The sequence below is a fragment of the Thalia democratica genome, chromosome 1 (genome assembly GCF_965202585.1).
Source record: "Thalia democratica chromosome 1, ktThaDemo2.hap1.1, whole genome shotgun sequence".
NCBI classification, from domain to species: domain Eukaryota; kingdom Metazoa; phylum Chordata; class Thaliacea; order Salpida; family Salpidae; genus Thalia; species Thalia democratica.
Genome location: NC_139165.1, coordinates 77505933 through 77531743, shown reverse-complemented (window position 1 = coordinate 77531743; position 25811 = coordinate 77505933). Strand labels below are relative to the sequence as shown.

Here is a 25811-nt window from a genome sequence, read left to right as displayed (position 1 = left end):
TTATTGTTTTTAATTTAGTTATTGTGATTCAGCATAGATTAAAAAACTATAAAGTGAGCTTTTTATTAAATTTAAGTTTTACAATTTTTATTGCACATTTAAATGAAATAAAACAAACTCCTTACGATAAAGGCTGAAACATTGCAATCTTAAAGTTTTTAATTTTAGCGCTTTATCAGATATAGTATATTTTTAAAACAGTTCGTGATAGTGTATAAAGATGTATTGTTTCAAGTATATTTAGTATCTAATTAGAATTTCATGACAATTTGTAGTTTATAACCAAATAGTTACTTGTTTATAAATATACTTTTTCTACCTAGTTTAATAATTCATATTACATAGTTAAATGTCTTTGTTGAATTGGTGTTTATTTTGTTAGCTTAACTTAACTTTATGAAATTGGATCACTGCCAAACAGTAAAATAGCTGAGTTTTCTTTTAAACTTTGTTTTACAATAAACAACTAAAAGGTTGTTTTACAAAAGAAAAACAGCTAAGGTATATATTGTTTAAAACATAATCAGTTAACCACAAAGCTCATAAAGAAGTATAGTTTATTGCAATGAAAGCAAAAGAAATTGGAATTACTCTAATCAAAAAGAGCTAAAAATATTAAGATTTTGAGTTTTTATTTGGTTTTTACTTCAACTATTTATAATTTATAGTCACTTATGTTTAAGTAACATATGTACTTGAACTAAGTTTTGAGAAATTAAAAAAAAAAAAAACATATGTTTAGTCATAATGATGAGTAAAAATTATGGTATTTTATGCTTTCAGCCATAATGTGTTGTCATGTAACTAATTGCTTAATAATTAAGCAAACTTAAATTAATTACCAAATTAAAACTCAGGTTCAAAAACTTATAAACTCAGCTGCTAAATAAATAAAAGTAAGGTATGGAAAAAGGAGATTCTACTGCAATGACGGCTAATGGAAATGATTGTGTGCAGGACAATTTGGTGCTCAGAGACAAAAGACTCGTTAAATACCATGTGGACCAAAATTACAGAATTGAAAAGATTCAAAATTTTATCAGCTCTATAAACAGGTTTTGATTCAAAATGTTACAGTAAAACTATAGTGAAATAAATAGCTAGTGCATTTACTTTTGAACACTTAAAAAATTAAAATAAACGTTTTTCAAAATTATTGATTTACTTTCTTAGTAAACAAAACTGAATACTTTTAAGCATTTTCTATACAACTCAGTATATTTTTTTTGTTCATCTATATTTGTAGTAAATAGTATTCACAATTTAAACTGTTTTGAAAGTATTGTAGCTCAAGTATAAGGAGACACGTTATTTATAAAAATACTGTATCAAGTGTTTGATCAATTTTTGCAATTTTTTGAAAAAAAAAAAATAGTTTTGCAGTCTAGTTGCTTTTGTTTGACTAACATTCAAATTAAATTGTGTAGCCTTAGCTTAGAATCTACAGAAAAACAAACTCATAATAACTAAAGTTAAGTAATAAGAATGATGTAATGTTTGCACAAATTAGTTGTATTTTACTCAGGAACCTTTTGTCATTTTTACGGGAGTTTTTAAAGGAAACAATCAGTTTTTATTTTGTTGTTCATCTATATTTGTAGTAAATAGTATTCACAATTTAAATCTGTTTTGAAAGTATTGTAGCTTAAGCATAAGGAGACACACTTATTTAAAAAAATACTGTATCAAGTGTTTTATCAATTTTTACTAATTTCTAAATAAAAATAAAATTAGTTTTGAAATGTTGTTTTAGTTTGTAATTTTCAACTTTTGTTTAACCAACAGCCAAACTAAATTGTGTAGCTTTTAGCTTAAAATTTACAGAAAAACAAACTTACAATAACAAAAGTTAAGTAATAAGAATGATCTAATGTTTGAACAAATTAGTTGTATTTTACTCAGGAACCTTTTGTCATTTTTACGGGAGTTTTAAAGGAAACAATTAGTTTTTATTTTATTGAAATCAAGTCTGACATCTTAATAAGTTGTACAGAGGTATATAAGGTTTTAGTTTTTTAACTTTTATCTTACTGATCCATAAAATACATATAAATTTGTACTCAAAATTTAATAAGCACATATATTTCTAGAGGCATTTAAGCCTTACTAAAAATGTTAAGTTGAGAAGTTTTCAAAACTCAAATCAAGTATTATTTTTATTTAAACCTCAGCATTAAAAAAATACAATACTTTAAGTCAGTTTTTTTTAATATATAAATTTAAGTTACATTTTTAACAAACATGTTTTTTAAAACACATTTGACATCTTTGCAAACGTTATTTGGTATGTCATATACTTTTTCAATTAACAACTTACATCCTTAACTTCAAAAATATTTTATTGCCATTGCGCCACTTGTGATCTAGCTTAAAACTTAATACATCGTAAATTTTGTTGAAAATTTAAAACTCTGATTTAATATAGTTCAAAAGCATCTTAAGCTAGAGAATTTTGAATCCAAATGCTTATTGTTCAATTTTTTAAGTGTTTACTTTCTACAACCGCCTTAAAAAGTTTGAATTTATAAAAGTGTCTAATCGATATAACAAATAATTGAAGTTTTTTTTTTTAATTCAGATATAAATATAAACGAATGTTTACCTTAATCATTTGTGTAAAAACTTTTTGATCATAAACTTGTGAAGTTAAATTTTTTGGTGACGTAAATCCTATTTCTAGTTCAATAACAAAGTATATTGCACCACGTGACTTAATATTTCATAAAAGTTATGGCAATTTTATTTATTTCACAACAGCTGCTTTTTAAAAATGGGGTCGTAACCTTCATAAGGTTGCCATCATATATTTTCAAATTCATTGCTTTTCAGTTATTGCTTAAAAATCAATAGCTAATTGAAATATAATATGTTATTATCAAAAATTGCAAAAATATAATGCTGTTTCTGCACACAAAATTATTGTTCCAAATAAAATTCATAGATTTTTTTTCTGGTTTAGCCTTGTCAAAAAGTTTTGGTTGACAAAGTTATAAAAAAATAATTTTAATTATTAGCTGTTAACTTACATTTTTTTTTGTCGAGGTTGATTGAGAAGAATTTTTGTTTGTGTTTACTTTTCTCCGACGTATGAAAAGTCATTAGTTATACATAAATAAACTTTCTCAACCGAAAATCAACCAATAATTGCAAACCGTTTTATTCTTCACAGATTTGTATGTACTACTTAGTTTTCGACATTTTTATTCCAATTAACAAAATAAATATCATTTTTAAGTAAACTTAATAAACAACCAAAAACAAACTCCACAATGATGAAATATTAACAATAATAAATTATATTTTTTCGCAGGTCAAATAACAAAGTAGACACCAGCTATAAATAAACTTTCTTAATTACAAAATAAAGTAAAACATAAACTGACATATCGAAAGAAAAAATAATACAACATAACTAAGTGCAGCTTACTGTTTTCAAGAGTAAATTCAAGCAATAAATAAATTATTAATATTTCCACAGGTCCATGCCGACGATGAACAGCGCGGAGGACGAGAAGCGCACCGTCCAATCAGCGTCCGACTTCGAATCGATAACGTTTCTCTTCACCGACAGCAAAAGCGTGTACGACTCCCATTGGTCGACGCTCAAGCGCGCCTACGACAAGTGCTTCCAAGAGCTGCGTCTCCGCATGATAGCGCAGTTCGACAAGCAGGAGAAGAGGAAGTCCTCCTTCTCCACCTTCTCCAGGTTCAGGAAGCGGCAGAAGGCGGCGAGCGGCGACATGGCCCTCATGCAGCGCCTGTTTCCGGGATTCCCCCATCTGATGGACGTCTTCCGGCGGGTGATCGTCGTGCGGCAGCTGTGCCTGCTGGCTCAGGCGGCGGAAGACTTCACGCTGCAGGAGCAAGCGGGGTACGAGAACGTTCAAAAAAGCAGCTTGTTCCAAGGAGCGTTCGAGGAGGTGAGCGGGGGCTTGACGGAGCACAGCAAGTCCATCGGCTCCGTGGCGCAGATGATGCCGGCCCGGAGCCACGACGACATTCTAGCCGAGATCGACTCGTTGGACCGCACCAGGAGCGAGACGCTGGAACGAGCGTCGAGGGGCGAGACGATGAGGACGATGACCATAAAGAGCCAGGGGTCGGCCGGCACGTCCTCGCTGACCGAGCTGACTTCCAGCGAGAGCTTCACGAACCTGTCCAAGCTCGAGCAGCTGCGGAGATTGAACGAGAAGGTGAACGGGGCGGTGGAGCGGGTGTTCAGCTGCAGGAGCAGGAGCAGGGACAAGAATATCGAGAACGTGCGCAAGATCTGCATCGAGGTCACGAGCAGAGTGCACGACTATTTCACGGAAAACAAACAGAACCGCTGTTACTAAACATGAAATTTGCAAGTTGTTTGCTTTTGTTTTTGCTAGGGAATTTTTAAGACGGTTTTGTTTTTTTTTGATTGTTTGTTGGTAAGCTGCTTTTTTCCAAACGCTTTTTTTTATAAGTTTTAAGCGACTTTTAAGCGTAAGTTTTTTATGCCAATCTGATCCGAGTTACTTGTTTGTTCCGATTTTAGAGTTGTTTTGTACTGTAAATTGTGTATAAGTAAATTAAACTAATGAAGTTAACTTTTATAAGCTTGATAAAATTTCAATTGAAAAGGATTTATTGAGTAAATTTCATGCTAACTAAAAAATATAATTTACTAAAAATTGTTTTTTTTTTCTTCTGACGACTTATCGTTTTTTTTATCACTGCAATTTTTTGTATTTATAAAAAACTTGAAATAAATATTTGAAAAACATCTTAAACTTGTGCTTAACTTATTTTTGAGTAGTATTTAAATTGTTTAAAATTTCTCTACTTTAACCTGTCATAATTATCTTGAAACAAAAGCGCTGAGTAAACTTCTTATTAATGCAAAAACTGAAAAAATAAAATAAAAAGTACACCGTGAGAACTTAAATTAAAAAAAATGTTTTTTTACGTGATAACGATAAAAAATATCAAAATTTAAACTGAATACTTGGATAAAAGGTTACTGTGCCGTGTAATGGCTCATAAAAGTTGGCAATTTACAGTGAGAAATTTTATAGTTGTTATGATAAGCAACATAGAAGATGCAATAAAAACTATTAGTGTATTTAACGAACGTTTTTAAATACTTATGTAGCTATTTCTTCATATTAAGAACCTTATCATATTACTTGGAAATCTAATAGACGTTTATTTTAAAATTATTGTAATGAAACGAGCAATTAAATTACATAACAGTAATACAGTGACGTTTTTGTAGTTTGGCAGTTCAATTGAAAAAAAATTGTGCTTTTTCAGTTGGTAAATCCAAGCATTCACGATTTACATACAACATTAAAAAAGTTTGCTAAATTTTTGTCTCTGCAAACCTTTCATAGCTTGCCAAAAATTGAATATTAAACACAGTGTAAATGTTGTGTTTTTAAAACTTAGAAGTTTTCAACTTATTTTTACAACTGTTTTACAACCACAAATTTTCAAAAAGCTTAAGTTAAAAAAATACCATTTATTGTACAAACAAAAAGTTTGTTTTGGATCACGTTTAGAGCTACAACATGCTGACATAATTAATTACATTTTAAATTAATAAACTTTCGAAAACAGTTTTGTCGTAAGTAAATTGGAAGTTTTAATTTTAAGGACAAAATAGTTTTTGAAGTTTATTACTTCGTAGTAAAATTATTTAGAGAAACATACTTTTTAATGGAAATAGATACACTGCTAAACTTTAAATGTTAATGCCTAGTTAATTTCCGTTTTTATTAATTATTTTTATATGTTATAACTATTTTTTAAAAGATTTGTAAATTTAAACGTTTAAGTTTTCTTTTTTTATATCAATTTTTCTCTTTTCTATAGGGTTAGGCTGTTTAAACTATTTATACATGTAGTTATTTATTTAAACTTACAATCAATATTTAATAAAGTTTTATGTTATTATTTATTTTGTATTTAGTATTATTTTGGTATTATCCGTTATTGCTTAACTCATTTTAATGTATATAATCTCCTGAATTTTTTGTTTCTAAGGTAAGAAGCAAATAGTTACTTTTATGCATTTTTAAAAAATTTTAAACTAAAACCACAGTTGGTTAAGCCTCAAAAGTAAGTGAGTTTTATTCGGTAATATCATTAAAGAGGTATTTTTTGTAAAACTTTCCTTGATCAATTTTTTTAATGCCAGCTGTATTGATTTTTAGTCACTAAGGAATAATTTTCTGTTTTACTATAAGTAATGCTAAAGCAATAATATTTCAAAGGTTTTCAATTTAAAACTTTTTCTAAAGTATTTTTTAAATAAAGTTAAGTATGATATTGTAGTTTGTTTTGAATTAAATAGTTCTTATGCAGATATACGGAGACGAATTAGAACTTATTTTTACAGATTATAAATTTATTTATTGATTTTGTTTTGTTTTACTTATTTTCATTTACAATACGTTTCACTTATTTGTTCAAAAACTTTTTTCAGAACTTCTAACAACTGTAGATCTCTCATAGTTTACTATAAGACAGAAAAGTTGCATTGTATCTAATAATCTGCAAAAATAAAATCTAAAATTTAGTATTACAAAAAATTATTAAGTATCTAATAGTTTTTAAAATAAAACAGTTTTTTAGGAGCAAAATTTCGTTAAATCTGAAAATTACTTACAAATAAGACATGTTGAAAAATACTTATGAACTTGATTTTGTTCCAAAAACTAGATTTCTCTTTTCTTTCTTAAAAAGAATATTGCTCAGAATACTAAGTTATCAAATCAACTAGTGTTTTTCACATTAATGATGATTATAACTTCACAAATTTCATATAAATAAATAACGTATTTTTTGTAAACTCTAGTTTTTTTGTACCAATCGATACCTATTTAATACTACCTTTTATCTAATTTTTTTGAGCATAAAGTTTTTAAATAAAATAAAGTTTAATAGCTTACTTTGACATAAGAACTTTGGTATTGACAGCTAAACTACAGACCATATTCTAATTTTATCAATAACTAGTATAATTAAAATTTAGTAACATATATGTTTTTTTGTAATAAACAATTAAAATAACTAGTAACTTTAAACAAATGTTAGATTTAAATAGTATAAGTACTAATCTTTACAAACTATTGAATAAGAATTGTTGGTAAGTTTTTAGTTTTGCTTACAATATTTATGAACCAATGTTTTTATAATAGTGAAAATTTACTTTGTAAAATAAAGTTAAAAACGACAGTTATTTAGGTTGTTTATTGAAAATCATACATTAAAGATATAAATAAAATGTATAAAAGTTACTTTAGTTTTCGATAAATAGAAAATTAAAAAAATATTTAAAAATTTTATGTTCCTAAAATATAAAAAATGTTTATAAAAAACGCTTTTAAATAAAACTTAAAGTATTGAAACTACTTTAGTTTACTTTAAATTTTAATTGAAGTAAACTACTTTGGCTCGTTATGCCAAAGTATTGTACTTAGTCTATTTATTAACCGTGCACAAAAGATAGATCACCAATAAAATAAACTCTTATACTAGATAACAAGCAACTTATTGTATTTTTTTAACAAAACTTTGAACTAAAATTTATATTTAAACAAAAATATTTTCAATTGTTAAGAAATAAAATAAATGCTTATTTTTACATACCATACAACAATAGTTAACTTTAAAATAGTTTTACTATTCAAGAAAACATCTATAAAAAAGTTCGTAAACGTTACTATGTTTAGATACACATACACTTTGAGAAATACTGTGTTAAACTACAATTTAATAAATCAATAGTAGGTTTATATAAAGTGTCATCGAAAAAGTACGAATTAAACTTATTAAAATCTAAACATCTGTTTTTTTTGTTTTTTTTTTTAATTTTTAAATAAATATAAATCATAGCTTTTGCTTTTAAATAGTCTTAAAAACATTCTGTTCTATGTACAATTAACATTTTAATGTTAAAAGTTTTATATTCACAACTTCATTAAAAAGCGTATACAGTAACCTCTCACTTTTTTACGCACCTTGTGTCCACAGAAAATTGCGTAAAGATACGAGAGATCGTAAAAATCCGAGAGGTACTAAATATACTTACTATAATGGCTATGTTTTGATATTGCTTCTAGTTAAAAGCAGACTGGGGACTTTCCAACTTATAACAATTTGTTTACCTTATTTATGAATATGAAAACAAAAGATAAAACTATACATATATTAAAAAAAAAAGATTTAAATTTATATAAAATAATAACACTTGTAGAAAAATTTTACTTTTTTAATAATAGGTAGGTTTTATCTTTATCTCTATGTGACTTACTTGATACTTAACTTTTCTATTCAATTCTTCTAACTAGTTATATGTTTACTAAAAAAAACAATTAAGATTTGTGTTAAGTGTAAGCTCTATACTTATTATGTATCACTGCTACTTTTTGCTAGGAAGTTTCATTAGATTTCTTTTTTATATGTTTATTCAAAAATTCTGTATTATTTATTTTTGTTTTAAACTCTTATTATTTTATTATACTTTCATTATTTAACACAGTCATATTTCTTTCAGAATTTTAATTTAATCTATTATTTTAACAAAACTTTTGATATACTGAGGTATAACTAAATGTTTATCAATTAGTCTAAATATATAAAGAGGTGAGTTCGCATTTAAAAACATATTTTAAATTAAAAATATACAATAAACCTAATTTGTGCAATATCAAAAAAAATAAAAATTCTATTTTTTGAATTTTTTAGAATTCTAAACTGCGTAACTAAACGAGAGTGCGTAACGTCACGAGTGCGTAAAGATATGAGAGGTTACTGTAAATATATTAATGTTTCTATAACAATTAACAGTTTACTAACTATTTCGTTTGTAATATACAAACTAAAAAAATTATCAATTTTTGAAAGTACTTCTAATAGCTGAAGCATTTAAATAAAATACCGTAAAAAATATTTATGTTGATGTCATTTGGATAGCAGCTTAACTGATAATTTATGAGAAAAATGTTTGACCTTGTTTTGCTAGTTCAGCTGTTTTAAGCATCTTACAATTGTGAAAAATGACACTTTTTTATTCCATTTGCAGAGCAGCATCTTTTATCTTATGTAAACGTCCATTTAAAGTCCGAGAAAAATTTCATAACCATTTTTACTCTTTCATGGGCGGTTTACGTTTTTGATAACTATTTATAACGAGTTTTTATTTGTTAAGAATCGCTTTGATAATGCATGTACGGACTTTGCACACACTTCAAAACCCATAACGTAAGAAAACGTATAACTTGTTTCATCTAAAGTAAGTACAGGCTAGAGGTAGTAAACAAGCTTATATATTAAAAATACAACTTTATTAACAATACAAAAAAGATAAAGTCAGAATAGGCATCTGCACTTATGCCTCGGGATGAACGGAAAACCCGATAACTTATCATCAAGGTGAAATTGAACTCTTAAAAAATGATATTCTTCAGTAATAAATAGAATTAAGTTTTTGGTAAGTGTGCTGCTTAAAAAAAATATTCTTAAAGAACTACCTGAAAAAACTGCTTTAAATAACTAGTATGAATAATATTTTAAAAAAATACGATGTTGATTAACATTAATATTGCCGTTCTAAACTAAACATAACTAAATTTAAAAAAAAAATACAAGTTCATATGTATGATTAGTTTCAGTTTTCACGAAGTCTTTGGTTTAAGAGGTTCAGCATTAATTAAACGTTGAAAAATTATTTGAAAAAGCATCAAACTAAAAGTCTTACTCAGGTTTTTTAGGTACTTTAACAAACAAAAATTACATTTAAAATATTTTATACATTAAATGTACCTAAAAATGAATAAAGTGATACTTTTAAACCTTTATTTTATCATAAATACCTTTATCAACAATAAAATTGTATTTTTTGAAAAAAAAAATAATTATTAGTTAAAAAGAGAAAGTTTTTCTTTACATATTGATCTAAACTTTAGAACATCTAGAATTTTTAATTCTATTTGATATTTTTAACTTTTAAAGTCTAAAGACTTCTGGTTCTATTCTTAAAAAATTTAATGTCATTGCTACTTAAATTGATAATAAGATAAATTTACGATAACCGAAAGGTATTTAGACCAAAAAATTTGAGCGCTTTTTATTGTCTTCAATAAACAATTATGAGCAGTGTACTATTTAATTATTGTTAAAAATTTTCTTATTTGAAAACCGTTTTAGTTTTTCTCTAAAATTTATCAAAATATGCTAAACTTAAATTTAAAATTTAGTATATATTTAACTCGTTTTCAAAGGTATGTGGAAAATGAGATTGTGTACAGTTCATGTCTATTTAGTAACATTTATTGTTTTTAAGTCATTTAGTTACATAATCAAAAATAGTTCTAATCTAAGACACATTTAACACCTCAAGTTACTTTAAGAAATATTTTTACTTTAGTTAGTTTTTTTATTGTTTATTGAATAAAAAAGAAAACGCTCAAAGTATTTAGTTCTAGGACCTGGTGCAAGGAAAGCCTAACAGTTATCCAGTCGCACTCTACAGATACCTTTTAATCTCTTGTCCAGAACAGGTAACTGAAAGTTAGCAAACTAAAGCCAAATACTAGTATGTAGTGTATACAAATAAAATCATAAATAAATTTATTAGATTAAGAAAAATTTTACAGTAACTTGGGCAGTCAAACTTTTCTCCAATAAAAATAATACAAGCATGTTTACAAGACAACGAATGTCAACAAAATAGAATATGGAGGCTGTCACTAAGAACATCTTTGTAGTTACCAAGACACACAGATAATTCTTTTTTTTTTGAAAGCTTTTACAACTTTGCTATTTTTGTCAATGATAACTTTTATTATTACTTAGATTGAGAAACTTAATTTTTCCTTGTTCTGGAGTAGAAGTATTGTTGCTAAAAGTTTCCGAACTTGGCAAAATGTCCCAAACGTAGTAATAAAAAAAAGCGAATGGACATGTGTATAAGCTTAAAATTATGGCAACTATAAGTAGAAGAATCTTTAATCAACTCAAAAATCAAAATTTACAACTGACGTGAGGTGAGGTTCTCTTGGTTGTGTAACTGTTCCTAAAATTTCACCTCCAGCACGATTTTCATGAAGTTCATGAATATTCTCAACGACTTCTGGTACCATATGTTCTAGATCTAGACTACAATTAATAAACAGTCTGATAGAAAACGATCCTTATATTCCTTTGAAGTTGAATTAACACAAGAGAATTGTTTTCAATAATTCTTTTGTCTCTACATAAAAACAATCTAAGAAATTTTTTTTTACATTTTACCTTTGAATTCCAGTTTTTGTATAAATATTTTTTTCAGTTTACAAAGTTCTAAAAAGTTTTCAATATGTTAGAAATTTTAGTATCAAAGAAGTAAAATTAGTTTATGTATTTAATTAACTTGATTATTTTTTATTAGCAGTATACTAAAACGCAAGAAAATTGTAAAAATTGTAATAAAAATCTTATAAAAAAGTTTATCGTTTATTTTCGGTTTGAAAGTATATTTTTTACTAAGTAAAAAAAAACTTTATCTATTAATAATGTGAAACTTGCATATTAATTTCCATGAGATCTTACTACTGTTTAAGTCTTTGCATGTTTTTAGAATTAAAGTTTTAAATCAAAGTTAAGTTAAATCAAACATCTTTTAAAAAACAGTATTATTAAATATTAAAGAAAATTGAGCTGATTTGTTTTGAATGCTGAACAAATTAATACTACTGTTTACTACTGTTAAGTTGTTTCATCCAATTCAAGAAGCAACTTTGCATGCTGCTTCGAAATAATTTCAATATTGGATATATAAGTATTGCAGTGAAACAGTTTCAATGAAATAAATCAGAAATTAATGGTGAGTTTTTGTTACTTTTTGTTTTAGCTTCTTAAATAGAATAGTTTTGAATGCTGGTTATTGTTAAACATTATTTATACAAATTTGTTTATGAGTTGAACTACTACTAATAATAATAATTATTGTTATAATAAAACTATATATATTTAAATGACTGTTTTGAAAACTCTCTGACTTGAACTCTGCAAGATAAAAACCCTTGGCCAACTCATATACAAAAAATATGTTAAATATCATTGAAAAAATCGTTAAAAACTTGTCCAATACAAAACATAATTTAATTTGCACTGTATGGTTTTAAGTTTGTTAGTAAACTTTGTTTCTTTTCATATTTTTAATTTTTACAATATTTTTCATTTAAAAAAACATATTTTAGTTTGATTACTTTTATTACTTTTATCAAAAAGTAGTCTTAAAAATTCAAACAAAAATTGTTTGGACTTTTCTACAAGTTATATGAAACAAAATAAGAGAAGTATTTAAAATTATAAACAACACATTATTTTTTAGCTATTTCCTATTACTTAAATGACTTTGTACTTTGAACTCATGTTAAGATAAAATGATTTTGATCATACTTCAACCAAATGATCAATTTTTTCTTTTTTATGATAGATAGTTGCTGTAATGTTATTTAAAAATTAAGAAACTAAATTTTGCAATCAGAGTTAGTTTGTATAAACTTAAAAAAAAAAGAGTTGAAGTTTAAAGAAGTATGTATGTACTGAATAATGATTAGAATCATAGTTCTAATTAAATTTGTAGTTATGCTTGTTATTAGAAATAAAAAAGTGCATTAGATTTATTTTTTATTCAGGGTTGCCACCTTACCTGGAAACCTGTTAAAACCTGAAATTTGACAATTTAGGCTAAAATAACCTGGAAAAACCTGCAATTTGAGAAATTTTGAAAAAAACCTGGAATTTTGATAAAAAAACTGGAAAAACCTGGAATTTTTAATAATTTTAACATTTTCAGTTGTAAAGTTTTGATTTGACACAAAAAATCTATCATATAATTAAGATTTTTGGTCATCATGAAAAACTTTTTTTTTTTTAAACACATTTAAAGTAACTTTACAGTATCTTTTCAACATTTTTATACTATTTAACACAGTTTCTTAAACAGAAATTTACTTGAAACTAAAAATAGACCTAAAAATGTGTAGTTTTAAAAATCGGAAGAAATTTGGAAAACCTGGAAAAAAAAATTAAAAAACAAATGGCAACCCTGTTTATTCTATCTTTGAAAAGGTTGATAAGTATAAGAATAATGGTTATAAGTTTTTCCAAAAATTTAATAGTACGCAAGTTTAAAATCAAATTACATGAGTGATTTTGAAATAAAATAAAAATAAGCTAAAATAAAATAAGTCCAAACTCAATGATCAACAAATGTACAAAAAGTTAAAATTGTTTTAGATTAACCAAAATAATTCATTTAGCCGTAGTAAATAAACTTTTTTTTAGTTAGGTAGGTTTGCAGCACCTACCAAAGTTTTTATTTGTGTAAGCCTCAACCACTGGGTTTTGATCTTGTAATGTTCAACTCAAAAAGTTTCACTGTTGTTATTTAGATCCCTACACCATCAGGTCTCAAGTATATTTTGAATTGTGAAATAATTACAATTGTACTCTGAATGTGATATTATATTGTTGTATGAAATTGTATGAAATATCACCATATATCAATTATACAGCTTTTCACTGAGGCTACTTAAATATATTTTGAAAAACTTGATCAAGTTTTTTTTAAACTGGATATAATTCATTTTGATTTAGCTTTCAATATTTGTTGTTTATTAAAAAAGGCCATTGTCAGGGGTGTTCAACTACATTTTTATTTTTGGACTTTATTTAAAAGTTTGAAGCATATGCTATAAGAAAACTTGTATGCATAAAAATATTTTTACTTTTGAGATATAGCCATTTGTAAAAAAGTTTGTGATATTGAGAAAATTTTTTTTATAACCAACTTTTTGAAACGAAAAAATAACTTTATAAAAACTTATTTTCTACTTTTCTAATACTACCACATCAAATTTTCTGAATGTTACAATATTTAGAAAAATTGTTAGAAGCAAATTTTTGAAAGAAAATTAATTTAAAAAAAAGTTTGAAATCTTTACTATACTTTTAATAATAAGTTAAAACTAGTTTATTTATAAGTTTTTTTATTATTTTTTATTTTTATCATGTTCTTGGCAAGACGTTAAAATGTGGAGTGCAACTCAATAACCAAAAGGTTCTTTGTGCACCAAGTCCTACGACCAAATATTTTGAGTTTTTTTTATTCTTTCAATAAACTAATAATACTATTTAACATAAGACTGTTAATTAAAAAGATGTTCAAAAATTTTAGAAAAATTAATGTTTAGTTAACTAGTTTTTTGCTTTTAGTTGTTGCCTTCCATAGAGTACATTGCAAATTCTTTAAATTTAAATATACTTTTATCTCAAATGTTACCTTTAGTTTTTAAAATGGTGAAAAAACTAGTAGCTTTTGTAAAATATAAGACCAACGTTTAATAACAGTGTTTTATATTCCTCATTTCCTCAAATTATTATCTACAATTTATCTTTGTTAGTTTCATAATACTGTTGAGTTCATTTAAAGTTACAATTGTTTGCCTTGCAACTGTGATTGTAACTTAGTTTATAAATTTTTTGCTAAAGTATTATTAAGGAAATAGAAGTATATTTATTAATAAAAAAAAACTAAAATGATAATTTTTCTATGAGTTAGATTTTATATATACTTATTATTTTTTTTTAATCAGTGGCTTTAGTTGATTAAATAAAACTTTTGATACTAAGTATTTGTTGTATAAAAATAAAGATATAACATCTATATTCTCTAGTTTGCATTTTTATAAAACAATTTAAAAGTATTTAATCATAATGTTTAATATTATATAAGTTAAAGGACTTTTATAAAAAACATGTTTTAGTGTTTTGTAAACAAAGAATGTTCTAGCATATTATATTTACATTAACACTCTTAATTTTTTTAGATTTAAATATAATGTAATAGTTGGATAAAACTTTTTTTCTTTTGGATTTTTGGTTAACTCAAAATTTACTTAAGTTGCAATTCTGTTTTTGTTTTATATATAAAATTTAGTTAGAAAATAGCTGAAAAAACTTACAATGCATAAAAAACAAAATGTGAAATAAAACACTAGTATACTTTTAATGAATTATTTTTTTTTCAAACTAGTAATATCTGTATTTAAATATATAACAACAATTGCAGGGTTGGCACATACACACAGGATGCTCAGGACACTTTGATAACTCAGGATATTTTGAATTCTATGAAAATAACTTAGTACAAATCAGGATATAATGAATATTAAAAAGTTTCTTTTTTATAAAAACTCAGAATAGTTTTTTGATTTTTTGAAAATGTCAGTTCGGTTTTTTTTCTGGATTCTTAAATTAAATTTTTCTTGTTACAGTTTCAATATTTCATAATTTAAATCAACTTCGTTCTGAAACTTGATTTTTATTGACTTTGAAAAGTTTAAGTATTTAAAAATAGTTGAAAATAAATCAGGATGACTTAGGACAGTTTTAGGTAACTCTGGCTAGTTTTTTTGACTCTAAGAGTGGCAAACCTGATCTTTTCAAAAAATATGAACTCCATCCTTTTTTATAGTTAAAGTTTTCATTTCCAATCCTTGTTTAACTCCAACTTAAATATTTACCATTTATCAACACCTATCCAAAGTTAAGCAGTTATTTATTCGCCATCAGATTAAAATTTTGACAGTTCAATTCAATCCAAATCATATTTTTTGAAATTGGAATTGGTTTTAATGGAAAATAAACAAATGACTATAAATTTTGTTGGAAATGGTTTAGGTTGAAAATATTTTACATGGAAAAATAATTTAGAATTTAAAACAGTTTATTTAAGATTTAGTATCTTTATTTTACATCAAACATTTCTTAGTTTTTAGGATGTTTTTTTTCTAAATTTTTACTTAATTTTTTTATCATTATTTTTTGTACTTGAGTAGTACTGTAGTTGAAATATTAAAGTTAGCAGTATTTAATTTTTTAGAACTCTTTAGCAATAAATTTCAATAAGAGAGCTGCTTCATACCATAAGCTCATTCTAAAAAGTTTGTATACAACTCATCAATCTGAACTTCTAACTTCCGTAAACAATATGCACAAAACAGCTGGACTGCTTATTATAGGTGAGCAAAATTATTGTTTGTAAAATAAAAGTTTAAATTTATAAAACACAAATACTTCACATTATTAACTTTTTAAGAAAATTTTTTTAAAGCAGTAAGTATTTTTAATTGTAACACGATTCGTCTGTTAAATTTTAGATACTACTAATAACCAGGATTCCACTTTACTAAACCTATGTTTTGTAAAAAATAAACTTACTATTTTTGCAGCTTAGTTTTATTTAGTTTTTAAATAATTTCAAATTGTTTGACTGTTAAGACCATGGGGGTAAAGGAATTATTTAGAAAAAAAGACATTTATATGTATTTTACTATAAGCAATTTTTCATAGAATATTATATAAAAATTAAAATTAACAATTTGGATATAGTCTTGTAAAAAGTTTTAAATAAAGTGTACTTTTTCAATGTCTTTTTTTTTATTGCTATGTCCTTAAGTATTTAGTTTAAAAGCTTTTACCGGTTGGAATTCAAAAGTAATAGAAATTAAAATTTTAGATAATATTTAAGTACAGAAAGTGGTAGTCTTTAAGTAAGTTTTTTATTTTTTGGTGAATAATTTAACTATAGTGATAAACTAACAGTAAAATTTAAAAGAAGAGAATTCAAAATTACATGAATAATTTTTTCAGTAAAATAGTCATATTTTGCCCTTTTAGTTTTCACCTTTAATAAAAAAAACTTTGGCACTTGCCAATTTTGATCCCTTATATCGAAAAATATTTAAAAGGTAAATTAAACAGTAAAAATTGTTTATTAGCTAAAATAAATTTCCTAATTGACCAACCTGTAAAAAATAAGTTCTTCTCCCATGGCTTTAGGTGTAATTAACTAAATATTTTTTTTAACTACTTTTGTACTAAACAAGGTAAGTTATAAAGAAGATATAAAACATTTTTCTTATGCAATTTAATTTATTCTTTTTAGGAGATGAAATTTTAAAAGGACAGACTCAAGACACGAACAGTTATTACATGTGCAAGACACTGAGAAGCATTGGTATAAAAGTTGAACAGATCGGTGTCATTGGAGATGATGTTGGTGTAATAGCATCTGAGGTAGATAGTTATTTTCCTACGTGATGATTAAAAATTGATAATTGTTCAATAGTAAATTTTAGTAAAAAATTATATTTATTCACTTTTATAACTAAGGGGTTTTTAAAAAAAATATTTAATTTAAATTCTATAAACTTTTATGGTTTTAAGATTAAAATTTTCCTTTTTATTGGAAAAATTAACCTATCAACTACAGAAAAGGACTTTAAAACTAAATGGTTTTGTAAGTTTTCATAATCTTTTACTGTGTGTTTTCGGCTTCATCAGTTTTAAGAAAATAACTTGTTTTTTTTTAATAATCTGTCTTTAAAACCAATTGTTACCAACCATGTGTACCTAAGAAAGCACTGCACCTTTCACTAATGATGAATAATACACACTTAGTCACTGTATTTAGTATAATTTATATTTTTTTCTTTTCTGATGATGATTTTTTTTCTTTTCTTATACTGGTTAAGTCTATAGGGGGTTAATCTTTTTTTTTTAATTTGTAGAGTTTTAACTAAGCTACAGGTTGCTTTATACAGATTTTTAATAGTCGAAATATTTTTTAAGATATAGCTGGTTAAAGTTAGACAGTACAATAGGTTCCTTATGGGAGAAAACTAAAATGAATTATAAGAAACAAGTGATTGCTAAGTTGTTGTATTAACTTAGTTTTTACTCTGTAAGTGATGTTTTTATTACTTTATTTCAGCAGTGAAACATAGTTTAAATATTATTTGACAAAAATTTTATCTATCAATTAAATAAGTATGCGTATAAAATTGTTTAATAATAACTCTTATAAGTTTTACTAACATTGATTAAATTTTAGAATCTTTCAAATGCAACTTAAAAATTTTTTGGATGTTCATAACATCTAATTATTTTTTGCACTTACATGCAAAGCTTATAAAAACAATTATTGAAAAATAACTAAAATAATATTCAATAGTTTATTAAAATGATAACTGGTAGATGAAAAATGAAATTCAGTGGTTGAAGTCAATACCTTAAGTACTTGAACAGTGTTTTTGTTATACAGAGAGAGTTATAACAATATAATCACCAAGAACAACGTAATTTAATATTTTTTAATCACAACATTTCAGTTTCTTGTCCTTCAGGTGCAGAAGTACGCAAGCATGTACGACTACGTTCTGACCTCAGGCGGAATCGGACCGACCCACGATGACATGACGTACGAGGCTGTTGCACAAGCCTTCGACCAGCAGCTGCACATGGACCCCACTCTGACTGAGATGTGTAAAAAGTTAGTTTTAAATGTTTATTTACACTTATGCGTTATTTTTACTGGTTTTTGGTAACAATGTTGTGCGGTATTTTTATAGAAATTGATAAAACTTTTCTGATTTTTTTGATAAAAATTGATACACAATTTTTTAGTTGTTTTTAACAGTTAACTAGCATTAATAGTTAAATAGCAAAATAGCACTTTAATTATTGTCTACAAGAGTAGAATAAAAAAATAAAGTTTAAACTGTTTTAAATTAGTTTATCTATCATTTTAATCAGTGTATAACAGCTGTATTTCCCATTAAGATACTTTGGAAACAAGCCTGTCGACTCACCTGAAATGAAGCTGGCTCTGGTTCCAACTACAAGTCAGCTGTACTTTGGAATAGACCCCAACACAAACCTGCCAATGAAGTTTCCGCTTGTTTTCATCAAAAACGTCTACATTTTCCCTGGTTTGTTTCATAACTTTCACAAAAAAAAAACAATTTTTAGAAATGATGCAGCAATAAATTTAAATTAAAAAGCTTGAATTAGTTGTTATTTTTGTTTTGTTCTATTTTGGAAGTTGGATGATTCAATTAAAATATAAACACAGGATAAAGTTGATTAATGTTAAATTTAATCAAAGACATAATCAAGTCAATAGGCTAGTTTATTTTTAAAGAAATGAAAATTTTGATTGTTGTTAAGTTTAGGAATATAAATACTAAGAGTTTTTTGATCACATACAGTTGTAAGATGTATTACTTTGAAAGCTTAAAGTTTAAAAGAGCACTATTTTTTTTTGTATACAAATGTAATATCATATTTTTCAAAATTTTCATATCTTTTTAAAAAATTGGAAATGTATAAGTTTGTTTGAGTTTATAATTTAATGTTAAACGTGATTTTCTAACATTTTTTTTTGTTATATCCGCTAGGCTGCATGATAAAAACAACTTTTTTTTTGTTTGCATTCAAGTTAATTTGTGTTTGTCTTGAAGTTGATTATACATTATAGTGCCGCGTTATTCCAACTTCAACCAACCGTGATTTATTCAGCAATTTTTTTTGGTTGAGCATTTAATTTTTTGTTTACTTATCATATAATAATAGATTATGCTTGATAGTATATTTTTGATATTAAATTTCAAACTTAGAGGTTATTCATTAGCAAATTAAGTTTTCTTATAGAGGATTTGTTTTTAAATAAAAAAAAAATCTTTAAGTTAAACAACATGTTTGGTGTTTTAACTTAATTTAAAATTTTGCGTTTTTTTCTATAAAATTCAGGCATTTTTTATTGTATATATGTTTAGTTGAAAGTATGTAAATTAAAAGCATTATTGTTTTAGTTTCATACTGAATACTGTTTATTTGAATTAAATTTTTGTGTTTAATATAATCAATAGTTTTCTAATTATTTAGTTACTCAACTGATAATATCATAAATTATGCTTTGTGATAAATTAACTAAGAAGAAAATATATAGTATTATTTTCAAGAGTTTTTTTTTTCACTCAAAAGTTATCTAATTCTATTCTATTTTAAGTTTTGTGTTATTACAATAGTTAATCAATTTTAGTAATTTTAAATAAAATTGTATAAAGTATATAAAACCTTCTTAAATTTTTTTTTGTGGTTTATGTTTGATTACTTGTATGTTATGATTATTTATTATATAACAACATTCAATCTTCTTCGCTTAATCACTTTTTATTAGCTGTTCAGTACTTAAACGATGTTTAAATAACTAATAAAGAACAACTATTGAGTAGTTATTATTAGAATCTTGAAAGGCTCTTATTAAGTTGCAAATTTCAACTCAGTGGTTAAATAAACGTTGTTCAACAAAATCTTTACAATACTTAGAAAATTTTATCTTTAAACTCTTTGTATTTAAAAACAGCTTTAGAGTTTTAAAGTATTAAACACTCTTTATATAAGTAAAACTAGTACAAGCTTTTTTTTCAACAAATAATTTTGTAGGTATACCCGTGTTACTAGAAAGACAAATGGACCAAGTCAAAAACGTGTTTGCCAAAGACGGATGTTAGTTACATGTTTTTTTAACTTGTTTTTTTCTTATATGTTAATTTGAAATGTGAAGTTAGCTGTTTATTTGATATGACTCAATATTTTTGCAGGCAGCGCGTTCAACACCCACGAAATTCTTGTGAATGACGTGGAAACAAATATTGCATCCGTGCTCACTGAATGCACTAAAAAGTTTGTTTTCGACTGTGCATATTTGTTTGTGCAGATTTTTGTTAAAGCGTACAATTTGAGTAACTAATGTAGTTTTTTGATGTGCTTTGATTATTTTTAAACTGCTTCTTAAACAAATTGAATAAATGTTTTGAATATTTTTAATATATTAAATAAACAATTTCAAATTGAAAGTTTTCATTCTAAACATTGTTGCATGCGTAATGCAATAATGATCACGAACTAAAATCTCTAGTTAGAGTTTTTAGTTCGTGATCATTGCATTATTTATGAAAAACTGTGTAGAATAAAAACTCTCAGTTTGAAATATTGTATAACTAATGTAATTTGCTACTTTTCAGTTGAGATCTTTATTGTGGAATCATAGCTTACCATAAAATTATTAAAATTATTTTAAGTATATTATAACTGCCTTTGAATCAAAAGTTTTATGCTAACAATGGTTAATTTGATTTTTACTTGATTATAAAATGTTAAATTTTATAAATATTATTTCTAAATAGTTTAAAAGATAAGCTTTACAAATGAGATATAAAAACTATATATTTGTAGTTTGCAGGATATATGAAGTTCATCTAATAGACTTTTACAACTTTTTAAAAATTTAACCTTTAAAAACTCCTACTGCATCATATCTGACATATAATTACCTTTGAATTATTAAAAACGATTATTTACTACTTTAAGAAACGTTATGAACATACAGTGAAAATTAAATGTGAATTCAACAAAATGTTGTAACAATTTAGGTACAAGGACTCGGGTCTGACGATAGGATCCTACCCCGACTGGTTCAACAACTACTACAAAGTGAAATTGATAGTCGAATGTTCAGATGAGAGTGTGCTGAAAGAAGCTGTTGAGTATCTCAACACAAATCTACCTACATCTACTGTTCTTCAAAGTAATAAGTTGTTTGTTTTTTTTTTACTTTATAAAGTTTCAGATGATGCTGCTATGTTTAGTTTACACATATTTGTATATCAGTAATTAAAACAAGATTAGTAGTTTTATTTTATTATATTTGTCAGTTGCAAATTCTTGAAAAAATAACCATCAACCGTTATAATCAATAAAAAATGAGTTGTGTAAAACAGCTATTATAAATTAAATATATTAACTATCAAATTACCAGATTACAAGCCGTTCAATTTAAAAGAAGACGCATTGTCCATATTCGAGCCCGGCTACTTTGATAAATATTCTCCAACGCTGGGTGAAAAATTCAACAAGTCTGTTAGTAAATTGTATATAATTTTTATTTATATAGTTGTTTTCTCTGTTTTTATGATGTCTTAATGTATTTAAGTGTGGTCTAAAACTAAGTTTTTAAGTAAATCTCCGTTTTATTTTTATCGTGGGTTTGTTTTATTAATTAATATTTTTACCTTCAGCTAACCTGTGTTCAACTGATAATTGTTTTTATAATCTGAAATGGTTGCATGTCTACCCTAATTATGACAATTGAAATAAAAACTTAAAAAAATTAACATCAGTTAGCATATTAATACTTTAATTAAAATAATGTGTTTAGGTGGAAATAATAGAAGAAGCACTGAAGAGGTACAAACCAGAAGAAATTTGTATCGGTTTCAACGGCGGTAAGGATTGCACTGCGCTGCTCCATCTATACTACTGCGTTGCTTACAAGTTGGATTCGTTTAAGTTTGTTAGAATAAAATAAGTATTTGTAGATGTTACAAGCTTAGTAACCCCTTTATAAAACAGATTTAATTTTTTAATTAAAATTACAAAAAAATTATTCTGTTTCGTTTTACAGAAGTATTTCCACAACGTTTAGAAATGTTGCATTGATTTTTTTTTGTAATTTTTCTCAGGTTGGACAAGGCGCGTGCTAAAAATTTGTTGAGTCTGTTCATCAAGACCGACGAACCTTTTGAAGAAATTTCCCGTTTCATGAAAGATACTTGCAAACAGTGAGTTGAAATATAGTTTACTCATTAATTAAATTTATTTTACATGGTTTTATTAAATGATCAGTTTGTACAGATTTTAATTTCCAAGATTTTTTGTGTGTTTATTTAATTGTATTTTATGATAAAATTCAAAGAAAAATATTAAGATAAAAAAATAGTTTATTTTTTAATTCAATTATCCGCACAGGTACGGATTATCGAAACTGACGTACCAGGGCAGCATGAAGAGCCAGCTGACATTGATGAGTAGGGAAAAACCCCAAATAAAGAGCGTTATCATGGGCACCAGGGCCACCGACCCCAGATGCCACAACTTGAAGCCCTTCGCCCCAACAGACGGCGACTGGCCCCCGTATGTCAGGGTCAACCCAATACTGGTCAGATTTTTTTTAAGAAATGTTAAATATGTTTTTGTAAATTGTGTTTTAAATTACTCTGAATGATTTAAATGATTAATTTTATTGATTTTTCATTAATTTAGTACTTGACTAAAAGTCTTTACGGCATTTGTTGTTTGTTGTATTTTTTTTGTTTAGTTAATATTACGTTGGTAAACTTAGACAAGTATATCACGATTTAACTCGATAGTTTACTTAATTATTTAAAAGTGCTCTTTAATTTAATATAATTTTGATAAAATCTAGGTGAGTTTTTTGAAAGGTTAGTACAAGCTATGTTTTATTTTATAAGGTACTGGAATTTTACTACAGTATTACTTTTACTAAATAGCTAATAATTACTCTAACCTTAAAATGCTGAAATTTAAGTGTATAATTAATTGTTTAAGTTTTAAAATTGTTAAAATACACGCAATAAGTTTACTAATACCTGTTTAAGAATATATTGTTTTTAAAAAAATTTGCAAGTAATTGGTTTAAAAGCAACACTTAATATGCAGAACTGGACCTACCACGATATTTGGACTTACCTTAGAAGTCTTCAATTGCCGTATTGCGTTCTCTACGATAGAGGGTATGTTGCTAGATTGTTATAAATTATAAAGATTAAAACAATTGTTTTATGTACTCTGGTTAAAAAAATGTCAGGTTTAACACACGTTTAAATGAATGCTAGTTAAAAGCCTATTTTAGCCGTACAAACTAAAAAAGCTTAGTAGTATGTCAGGAAAGCATATTGAAACGGAAAGAGTAAAATTAAACAACAAACTTTCATCTAACAACGCAGGTACACGAGCCTGGGAGCGAAGGACAAGACGCTGAGAAACTCTCAATTGAAATACGTGACTGGGGACGGTATTGAAAAGTACAGGCCGGCCTACACCTTGCAACAAGGCGACATGGAAAGAAGCGGGAGGTGCTCTTCGCTGTGATGGGTCACAAGAAAGATGTTAAAAGACGTATCAGTTTATGGACGTGTTAACTAACAACATCATAACAATTGTTGTTATTGTCAATATTGAATAAACTAGTTGTCGTGTGAACTTGTTTTGCGCTCTTTACGCGTTGACTAGCTTTTTAGGAAATTCAATAACATGACCTAGGCTTTTTTTTCTAAAGTTCAGTCTGTTTATTATTTAATTTTAAAACAACTTTATCTATGTAAACTAGTGTTTTTTATGTCTAAGAGTTTTAATTTAAAATAATCTGAAATTTATGCTATTCAGAATGTGTGCTGCCTTCAAAATACTTATATTCACGAGTTTTATTGTTATGTTTATTTATATGCTTTTAACAAAATTAATACTATAATTTTTTTATATTTATAATGGTACTTAATTTGAATTACACACGTTTTAAGAAAAATTCTTAAGGTTTTAATTTTCAATTGTTTAATTTATTTCAAAGTTTTATAAGGCTAACTGTGTATAAAATTGTTCTATTCGTATTTTCTGCAAAAGAAAAGACATATTGGGTTCTTGTGTTTAAATAAATATAAATAAAAATGTTTAGTTTTTAATTTTAAAAACCATATCTATAAAAGATGTAAATAATAATAAAACCTTTTTAACAAGCTTTGATTTTTTTTAGCATAAATTTTTTTATCAAACTAGTATGCAGATGTTTATCTAGTTTTTTGATGCTTTTTTAATGCATATCCTAGAATTTTAAAACATAAATTTTATTCTTGATATTTTTATGTTTTATTTTACCACATATCATTATTAACTGTCTGTATTTTTGCTGAGTGGTCAAAAATGTTTATTATGAAGTTTTGTATGAAAGTGATTGAAGGATTGTTTATTGTGATATGGTCAAATTCGTTAAAATATTGTTTTTTAGTAGTTAGTATTTAATTTTTAAATTATATTTTTCTTAAAAACTAAATTTATTATGGAGTTTTATTTTATATTTTTGAAAAAACACACTTCTGTTCACAACTTTGACAGTTTTAATAATTATTTACAGCTTTTTTTTAACTAATACTCTGTTGGAGAGTGATGCCAACAGTTGAAGAGAACCGAACCTCGACGAGACAGCAGGAATCTGGCCACAGGAGGGTGCTGGACAGCGCCACGAGAGACAGAAGGTTGAAGAAGAGATTGGAGGCGTTAGAAGCCGACAACCATCAGGTTGTTGGAAAATGTATTTTGAGAGCTTTTTTAAAAATGTATCAGTTACGTTTTACCTCGATGGTTTCAAGGCAAACATTTTGTTTCAAATTTTGAAATGCGGGTTTTTTATATTACTATGCCCAAATATTTTGATGTTTTCAATTCATATCACACTGTTTTTGTTAGTATATTCACTTATCATTGAAAAGTCATATCATAATTAATATTTTCTACATTTCCTAAGTTCTACTCAAAGTTTTGAATGAAATTTTGTACTAAGGTAACTTTAATTTTGATAAGCATTACTGTATAATTTAATTCAACTTTTTAGAAAGAGTTTGTGGAAAAAGACGAGCCTGTTGTGAAAAAGAAGCAGAGATTATTTGTAACTGAAGATTTGCCCGAAAAAACCAGGAAGTCCAGTGAAGAAAAGGAAGAAAAGAAATCTGTATGTTTTTGAAAATATTTCATTTTAAAAGTTTTTTCACTGTTTGCAGTACCATTGTAAACAAATATAGTACATATATTTATTTTTTACTCTTACAAGATTTCTTCTCATACTTAACATTGTTTCAAGTAATACTTACAATAAATTTTAATACACTTATTCTAGAATTTTAAATAATAAGTTTGGTGTTAATAAGTCAACATTTATTTAGACTTTTAATTGCCGACTTGAATTATTAACAGAAGCTTTATAATTTTTTTAATCAAATAAACGAACAAAAAGTTTTCAGTACGATTTATAACAAAATATGTTTCCAGTAATAAAAATCATTCATACAAGAAAGTCGTGCTATCATAAGATA

At 25.9% G+C, this 25811-nt stretch overlaps 2 protein-coding genes across 3 annotated transcripts; both read left to right on the top strand.

Moving 5' to 3' along the window:
• Window positions 1–867: 867 nt before the first annotated feature.
• Window positions 868–4743, top strand: LOC145845383 (uncharacterized). Its single transcript, XM_082952699.1, has 2 exons — window positions 868–1055; window positions 3479–4743. Exons 1-2 carry the CDS (start codon window positions 904–906, stop codon window positions 4335–4337), a joined length of 1011 nt encoding a protein of 336 aa, XP_082808825.1. The 5' UTR covers window positions 868–903; the 3' UTR covers window positions 4338–4743.
• Window positions 4744–11722: 6979 nt separating this feature from the next.
• LOC145844952 (bifunctional FAD diphosphatase/FAD synthase-like) lies at window positions 11723–24769 on the top strand. Of its 2 annotated transcripts, none has more exons than XM_082952381.1 (14): window positions 11723–11839; window positions 15908–16046; window positions 16973–17103; window positions 18213–18358; window positions 18649–18797; window positions 20314–20376; window positions 20472–20553; window positions 21303–21457; window positions 21689–21789; window positions 22088–22203; window positions 22392–22490; window positions 22678–22867; window positions 23389–23462; window positions 23676–24769. In XM_082952381.1, the coding sequence occupies exons 1-14, from the start codon at window positions 11837–11839 to the stop codon at window positions 23818–23820; spliced, it is 1593 nt and encodes a 530-aa protein (XP_082808507.1). In that variant the 5' UTR covers window positions 11723–11836; the 3' UTR covers window positions 23821–24769. The 2 variants fall into 2 exon arrangements, with proteins under 2 accessions (XP_082808507.1, XP_082808499.1); XM_082952373.1 differs by having other exon boundaries at window positions 22088–22218.
• Window positions 24770–25811: the final 1042 nt, after the last annotated feature.

Excerpts from the sequence above, each read along its gene's own strand:
- LOC145845383 (XM_082952699.1), top strand. The coding sequence starts at position 904 with ATGGAAAAAGGAGATTCTACTGCAATGACGGCTAATGGAAATGATTGT. Across the intron at positions 1,056-3,478 it reads TTTATCAGCTCTATAAACAG|GTCCATGCCGACGATGAACA; the intron begins GTTTTGATTCAA and ends ATATTTCCACAG.
- LOC145844952 (XM_082952373.1), top strand. Across the intron at positions 20,377-20,471 it reads CGTGTTTGCCAAAGACGGAT|GCAGCGCGTTCAACACCCAC; the intron begins GTTAGTTACATG and ends ATATTTTTGCAG. Across the intron at positions 23,463-23,675 it reads TGCGTTCTCTACGATAGAGG|GTACACGAGCCTGGGAGCGA; the intron begins GTATGTTGCTAG and ends CTAACAACGCAG.